The sequence below is a fragment of the Durio zibethinus genome, chromosome 5 (genome assembly GCF_047325235.1).
Source record: "Durio zibethinus cultivar Kanyao isolate XHJ-2024 chromosome 5, ASM4732523v1, whole genome shotgun sequence".
NCBI lineage: Eukaryota > Viridiplantae > Streptophyta > Magnoliopsida > Malvales > Malvaceae > Durio > Durio zibethinus.
In genome coordinates, this window is record NC_143166.1 from 4,044,022 (window position 1) to 4,052,658 (window position 8,637).

Consider the following 8,637-nt stretch of genomic DNA (forward strand, 5'->3'; position numbering starts at 1 on the left):
TTTGTTTTTTCCTTGCTTCTTTTTTTTTCTTTTAGTTTCTCGCCCCATTTATTTAGTAAAACCCTTATCGTTCATGGTTATCTTCTTTGCCAATTTCATATCTCTCGCTTTCTGTCCATCAGTTGAATACATTATCCATTTGGACCATTTCTCTCTGCGTTACTTCCAATAATTTCCTCATGGATTAGCTCCATCGCTTCTTCTGTCATATACTTCAACAAAGCCATCCAACAAACACTCACTCTTTCTCTTTCTTTCGTTGCTAAACTCTTCTTCTGATGGAACTGTTGTCAGAATATTAATGGCTAGCTAAGAATTGAAAGAAAGGCCTGTCTGCTTCTTTTCTGCTTCCTTCTTTCTTTCTTTCTTTCTTTTACCTTCTGTAACTTGTCTACAATTGCTTCCACTCTACAGTTTCCCAGTTCTCCAATTCCTACTAAATTTTCAGTTCTACTTTCCCACGTTTCTCTCCTCCTTTTGACGGTTTATCTGAAACTGGCAGTGCAGAAGTTACCAAGATAAGATTCCTCATCTCTGCTAGATTTGTGGGATTCTCTCCGGTACCCCCTTTTTTTGGCCAATCTCTCAGGTACCCTTAACTTATCTTTCTTTTTTAGACTGACCCTTTTATTTTTTATAAGTATTTTGTATGCTAGAAGTATATCGTTCAAGTTCAATAAAGAAATTCAAAGTACCGCATTCTATTAGGAAATTGACTGTAGATTTATGTTAATTATATCACGGGGTAAAATGACCCATATGGTCTTCTTCCATTTTTCTGTCATTGAAAGTGGTAATATCAACTTTTGCTCGACCTTCAAAGAAAAAATGTTCTCTACTTTGGGAAGTACCTACTTAAAAAAAAAATACTACTACAACTGGTACTACTACTAGTCAAGCACAGCTTCTAGCTCGGAACGTGAATAATATACTACTTCTACAACGTTTCAGTTGATGAATATATTTTTTAGCGTAATTGGGATTTTGTTTAGTTTGAATCTTGTTAGAAAAACTAATTTTGTGGTAAATGCCTTTCTTTCTTTGTTTTCCAAAAATATCTACCGTGCTGCTTGCGTGGTTGTGATGTGAGTGCTGACTTCAATGATGTGACAGGTATCCGGCTTGCGAACACCATAAAGTTGCTTTTATTATGGCGGTGCAATGACGATTAAGGCCCTCTCTTCCACCACTTCCTTGAGCCTCTTTTTCTGCATATTTCTTCCTTGTATGTTTGCTTCGTGGACACTACAACTAGGACAAGGAAAGACCTGAGTAGGCTTCTTCCATTGGTATTGGAAGTTAGGTCATGATTAATCTTTGAGACATTAACTCTGCATCCCCTTGAAGATTTCATTTGTCCAATTAAAACTTATTATTATTAATTGCAATAAATTGTCAACTACTCTAGATTTGGTCACATATGAGGAGTCATTTGTCTTAGGCACCACATTATGAGCTTCAACACGACCAATCCCCTTCCAGCAATTCTTCTTGAAAGGAGAAAAAAGTTTGTAACAGTATGTATTACATACACCTAACTCTTCCAAATGTAATTTTATAATTATAATTTCGAAACAAAAGGTAGAAAAGAAGCATTTGTTTTTGGTGTGTCTGCTATGTATTTTCTTGTGAAAGCAAGTATTTTAGTCATCGAATGTTTGTTTGCTTCTAATTCTGATCACACAGTATTATGAAGAACGATTTGATAATTGGTGCAGGAATTTGAGTTCAGGAGGAGAAGAATTTGATTAAGGTGATGGGAATGAAGAATGGAAAATCAGAAAAACAGAAATGTTGATGGACTATGATTTGAGGCGGATTGAAGGTAAGCTGAATGTTGCAGGAATATTGAGCTTTCAAGTCCAGTAGCTCGGTGGGTGAATCAGGCTTGGCTTGCATTTTCGGACTGAAAGTTTGGGTGATTTTGGAGATACTTTAAGGGTCCTGGGGTCCCGTTGATGGACTCGTCATCTTCTACTTCGTTTAAAAGGGCTCGGGCACCTGGCAGCGGAAACCAGGTACCTTCATGCTTGGTTGACGGTTGCACTGCAGACCTCAGCAAATGCAGGGACTACCATCGACGCCATAAAGTATGCGAAGTCCACTCTAAGACCCCAAAAGTTACAGTTAGGGGTCAGGAACAACGATTTTGCCAGCAGTGCAGCAGGTAATAATTAGAATTGCTTTATGCAGATGGTAATAATTAGAAGTGCCCCTTGACCTCATATATACCTTTTTGCTGTAAGAACTTAGTTTCTGGTGAATGCATTTTATTAGGTTTCATTCGTTAGTGGAGTTTGATGAGGGGAAACGAAGCTGCAGGAAACGTCTTGATGGACACAACCGACGACGGAGAAAGCCTCAACCTGATTCTTTGTCTGTAAATTCTGGAAGGTTTCTTTCCAATCACCCAGGTTTGGCTGGATTTTTAATGTCCAAATAAGAAACTTGTTTCACCCTCATTTTTCATGAGCAGAAAAAGAATTTAACCAGTTGCCTTGATATTCCCATGTAGGAGCTTATCTGTGATGTATTTTGTTCTGTTTGCTATAAATGTGACTCTGCTGCAGGTACTAGATATTTACCTTTCAGTAGCCCGCAAATGTTTTCCACTAACGCTATAACCTGTTCTTGGGCGGGGGCTGTGAAAGTGGAAACCGATAGAAGCTCGGAGTTGAACTTCAGCGGCAGAAATAATCTGTTCCCTGGATCCTCTTCTCACAACTACAAAGGAGAAAAGCAGTTATCATTCTTACAAAGTTCTAGTTCGTCATTTCCTGGAGTTTCTGTTTGTCAGCCGCTTCTTGATAGCAATCCCTCATCAAAGAATGGTGGCAGCAGCCAGAAAATGTTCTCAAATGGGTTAAATCAAGTCATCGACTCTAATCGTGCTCTCTCTCTTCTGTCATCCCAACCAGCTGAGACTCGGGAAATTGCTTTGAGCCCCATGGTGCAGTCTGGCCCAGCTTCATCCTTGACACCGAACTTGCAATATAATGGTCTTGGAATGCAGGGTGAACAAGTAGGAACTATTGTTGCCACTGATGGAAGTGGTAACACCAACCTCCATGGTCTTGAAATGTTAGGAACCGGGCATCCCGGGTCATCTGCAAGTGGTACTCACCAGACACTTTCCTTCTCATGGGAGTAGTATGTGTCATTTCCATCTACTTTAAAACCAGATGGTTTGAGTAATTATCTACATATGCTTATCCCAGAAATTATAATGTTTTGCCGTTTAAGCAGTGGCATTTTGGAGATGCAAATGTATGTACATTGTGTATTTTTCGTTTAGAATAATTATGTAGCCTTGTTTAAGCAGTGACTTCAATGGGTCATCTTCAAATGCTTTCCGATGTATTTCATAGACGGGAGAACCAAAGTTTAAGATTATCTGTGTTCATCCTTTCCCCTCTTTATAATTCCTTTTGTCTTTCACGTATTTCCATTTAAGGCAGATGAGAACAGATCGGTTAGAATCAAGTGCTATTACCGAGCAACACATAAGACAGTAAAAAAAAAAAAAAGGTTCTAGACCAGTCGGGATTGAGACAATTTCTGATGTCGTGGCATATTCTTTAACAGCATTTTTGACTGTGATAAACCATCCCATATCTCTAGATGCCAGACATGGGCGACGGTTTATTCCTTAAAAGAAATACAGAACAGGGCCTAAACACGAAACATGTCATATATAACTCAATAGGATTGAAGATTTAAGCATCAATGGATCAAACTCTTTCGGTTAGGTAAAATGCCTAAATGGGTTCCATTGTTAGACGCGGAAATTTCCTGTTTTTTAGAAGAAATTCTGCTCTTTGTATGCCACCGAGTTTGACTAAGTTGTTCTACGTTCAAACTGATTTTGATAATGAACAAAATTAGGCTTAGGAATTTTCTGTGAAGATCAAATCTTTGCTTTAGAATTGGGTTACGTATGTAACATATCACAGTCCTGGAAAAGCAAAAGAAAGCCTCGTATCTTTTCATAGGGGGGGGGTGGTGCGGAAGTATCCAGGGCAAGTTCTGATCAGCAGACCACATCTTGAAAGACGGTTGAAAGCACAATAAAACCAGTCCCTACTCGGTGTGGGATTGATAAAGTGATTGATTTTGATTTTTTAGTTGAAGGACGGCGTGGGCCAGCTAGGGGTTTAATGTTTATCTGAAAAGCAAAACCCACTTTTGCTCAATTCACACAACAAATTCTTTTATATTAGTTTCTTTAGTCAATTATTGGTTCCTTCAGTCACTAGAACTAGATTCTAGAGGGAGATTGTTGCATCAAATACGAGTTGATTGGATGATGCATTGCATCGGATCATATATTCGAAGGCACAACGCTCTCTGGTATTTATAAAGGAGAGTTTGCCCATCGTTATGAGCAACTACAAACCAACCAAACCATCTCTTCTCAGGTTCTTCTACTAAAAGAGTTTAGCAGTCTCTGTTTTGTTATTGTTAGATAACTCAAATGGAGGCAACTCAAAAGAGGGGGTTCTTCAAAGGCAAGCTAGCCAAGTCTTTCTCTCGAATCACCAAGCCGTGGAACACTCAACGTGGTGGTAATATTAGCGGAAGCAGCAAGGTAGTTCCTTGCTCGCCATCAATGCCAAACGTTTCTTCTGCAGGTGTTTTCACGGGCCAGAACATGGCAAACTATTCGACAATTCCAAGGGTGTCTACCTATTCCTATGCCACCTCCAATCAGCCAATTAGTTTCCATGAACAGAAGAATGTTGCAAATCTTTCATCATCAATGCAAAAGGTGTCTTATGCTACCTTCAAGCCACCTAGTTTCTACGACCAGAATGGCTATGCAAATGACACTTGGGGTCATGGCGAAGAAAACGTGGACTTCAAGGCCACAAGCTATATTTCAAATGTCCGAGAACGTTTCAAGCTTGATAGAGTTGATTCCACAGGTAACAAATACCAGGAAATGCTCTAGGAATAGGGTTTCTGCTAAAGCAGAGTTTGGGTAATTATAATCTACTAGTTTAACTACTACTTGTAAAGAATGATTAATAATTCTAGTGATATGTGATCTTTTGATCAGTTTTCAGCGATCCTGAATTTGTATTTGTGTACTAGTTTTTACATGTACACACTTTGTACTTACTTACTTAGTACTTAATTATTATATATAACAGATGTTGTGATTACCATCGATTTTCGGCAACTTTAAGTATTAAAAATATATTCGTTACTGAGAATGAATCTAGCTATATATATATATATACACACACACACATGCACAATTTGCAATTGAAGATTTGGCATCCAATTAAGAAATGCTAGAAAAAACCCACTTGTTTATTACATACATGAAGACTGAAGCATAGAATTATGAGGTAATATTTTAGATGTCAGTTTCGAATATATTCTGTCGTGAACAATGTTAAAGTGATGCAATATCATATTTAATAAATATTTAATATCTTATAATTTTATATTCAAGTTAGACTCTTTCACTTATTATTAATTAATTTTAAGTTGAATCTAATATAATACAGAGTCAAGTTTTCTTTCCGTTGCTTTTTTCAAATATATTACATAATATATTTTTTTTCTTTTCATTTATACGTGATAAATGCTTATTAAAGTGATATAATCTCACATTTAATAAATATTTAATATTCTCTAATTTTATATTCAAATGGACTTCATTTATTACCAAATGATTTTAAGTATGATGTTTAATAAACAACACACAAGCTGAAGTATATATGATCAATCAAACTATTTGGAAAGCGATGAATTCTTCAAAGGAAAAAAATTTTGATAATTGCAAGTCTTGAACCTTGATTTCACTTAAAAGATACTTATTAAAACGAAATTCTAGTATTTATTTAGAAATTAGAATGAACAGAAAAAGTTAAAAGATGGAAATATTTGCTTGCTTAGCTTAACATTTTCTTTTTCAAAGGGTACATAAATTTACACCAAATTCTATTAATCTTACCTATTTCACTTTCATAAAGGAACAATTTGAAACTTTTAACAAGATATCAATATTCAGAGCTTAAATTCAAATTTGACTTTATATTATGATTCTATATTAAGTTTTATTATTGAATTTTGTCACTATTCTTTCAATTTTGTTAGATAAAAATAATAAAATTAAAATATTTCATTGATTATTTTATTAATGTACATGGTATAATTTCGTTGATTTTATTATTTTTATCTAAAAATTAACAAAAATTAAAATTACAATAATAATATTTAATAAAATTAAAATATTGACAAAATAATTCAATATTAGTTTATAATAATTAATTTTGAACTTAATCTCCTAATATTGGTACGAATCCTAATCCAATCGATCAAGTCTTGAGTCTTAAACTAGAGAGAGACGTGGAAAATGATCTCTATCTTGTAGGGTGGTAGGATTAGTGAAAAATGATAAGCAGATGAGAAGTAGTGAGATCTAGTCCAAGGCTTTATTTGGATCTCACCGAATTGGATCTCATTGAATCATCAGTGCGGTGAGATTTGCTTGCCCTTTTCACTTCAAACCCATTATTTTTTTGTTTGGATTCCATCTTTGAGGCACGATTAGTGTCATTCAGCAATTGGAGCTAAAAGCTCTAGTGAAAATTATATAGTCCCATCATACTTTTTTTTTTTTTTTCATTTTTACCTTATATCATAAGTCTTTAATAGTTATTTTTTATTTTTATTTCATTTAATCGTTATATTTACATCTAAATACATATCTTGCCATTACTTTTAATCTTATCGTTATAATAATTAATTTTTTTTATAATTATTTTTAATCTCATTAAAAATAATCTCACAATCTATCTAAATGAAGCCTAAAACTCAAAACTGAAAAAGAGCCAAGTCTTTCTCTCGAATTATCCTTATATATTTATATATCATAGTGAGTCAGGCTCGTAAACTTAGAAGTATTAATAATTAACAATTTTCTATCGATAAAAAGAATGTATGAGATTCGATGAACAAGCAAAAAAAAGTGAAATTTGTCACTGTATTATGCACCTAAGTAAAACAAATGAAACCTAAGGTGCTTAATTAAAATTTCAAATCCAAATCTATATCAGCGTGCTTTTAATTTTACTTAAAACGACCCATGTGAAGCTGATAATTCAGCAATGGTTTTAAGATATTATGACATCTCAGGTTAAAAGGACATATTAAATATTTCATTAATCACTAAAATTAATTAAAATAATAAGTTAACTCATTAATTAATTAAGTTGGTGCATAAGGAATTTGTACATAAAGATTGAGGAGAGGTTAACTTGCGATTGCAACAAGAAAATAGTTATTGAGATGTAACATATTGTCTACTAATTACAAAGCTCCTTTGATCAACCGTTTGGTGCTTTATATCTTCACATGAATGATGGAGACAGGTGGATAACATTCCTCAGCCCTAAACCAGATTGTTTAACCTTAAAGAGATAAAAAAAAGTGTCCCGAATTGGTCCATGAATAGAGAACAAACCTCTATCCCATCTTATCTGAAAACTACTTGACGATGATAATCTGAGGTCTTCTGCTTTAAATGGGTAATCAACAAATCTGACAATCAGGATTAGAGGGTTCTTTTTCAAGTTTATAAATACAGATAATTGGGGCTCCTTTTGCTTTGCTTGTTTTGTGTATGATCTGTTGCAAATCTCATACTTTTAAGGTCAAAGCCAGGGTTTTCAGCAAGATAATATGTGGACCATTTTTAATTTTCTGATGGATTAGTTTAATACCACTAAATTTAGGTTTACTTACGGGTACATGGCCAGATGTCAAGGGAAAAATACATGAACATGATATTGTAGCCCGCGAACGGAGGTGAACTTGATTTATGCAAAATGGCTCATAGCTTTACATTGAATTTGGAATGTGTGTGGTTGTTACTTTCTGCCTTTTCCCATGTGCGGTGGTTGAGAAAACTTGTCTAAAAGTAAGCATAATTGATGAAAAAGTTGAACAAATTCACTTTCGCCAAATAGTGTGCTTTCAAGCCCATGGCTGATGGATCATAAATCGATTCTTTTGGTCGGACAAAATAAATCCCTACCCGGGCCTATCTGCTTGTAAACATGCTTTCGAAAGCTTAATTTCTATTTTAAGTAGGAACTTATCGCTGATGGCAGCAAAGGACAAAGTTGGATTTATATGCATAATAATGGCTGGAATATAAGATTGATAACATGGATTTAGCCAAATGCTTCACTCATATTTCGTAGGAATTGCTTTCGATTCTTAACATTTGCAAATTTTTCTTTCTCAATTTCCCTTTAATCCTTTAGCCCTTGCCTCTTATGTACCAAAAAAAAGGTAAATTTCCATGGTAGTTTTCTTTCTCGACCACCGATTGTTACGGTTCGAAAGCTTAAAAGATAATTGCCAACTGCAACCAATTAACTTGGTGCTAACAACTAATCCTGGTAGCTACGCACTGAGTCTTGGATTATTCAAGCCTGGATCGATGTACATCTTTTATTGAACTTTGTTCCTTACCTCAAATATCTGCTTTTATCATAAGTCTTGTGATCATGAGGATCAAAATCTGCTCATAATTAATGCTTTATTCTTATCTTCAGGATTGTTCAGGACCACCAAAACAGCCCATGTGTTTCTTGTTGATCAGCTTCTTATAAATAT

At 34.9% G+C, this 8,637-nt stretch overlaps 1 protein-coding gene across 5 annotated transcripts; it reads left to right on the forward strand.

Moving 5' to 3' along the window:
• LOC111282191 (squamosa promoter-binding-like protein 16) lies at positions 1–5,182 on the forward strand. Of its 5 annotated transcripts, none has more exons than XM_022870183.2 (5): positions 1–589; positions 1,114–1,517; positions 1,719–2,167; positions 2,278–2,414; positions 2,571–5,182. In XM_022870183.2, the coding sequence occupies exons 3-5, from the start codon at positions 1,959–1,961 to the stop codon at positions 3,149–3,151; spliced, it is 927 nt and encodes a 308-aa protein (XP_022725918.1). In that variant the 5' UTR covers positions 1–589; positions 1,114–1,517; positions 1,719–1,958; the 3' UTR covers positions 3,152–5,182. The 5 variants fall into 5 exon arrangements, with proteins under 5 accessions (XP_022725918.1, XP_089616789.1, XP_089616791.1 ...); XM_089760663.1 differs by having other exon boundaries at positions 1,114–1,298; XM_089760665.1 differs by having other exon boundaries at positions 45–589; positions 1,114–1,272.
• Positions 5,183–8,637: the final 3,455 nt, after the last annotated feature.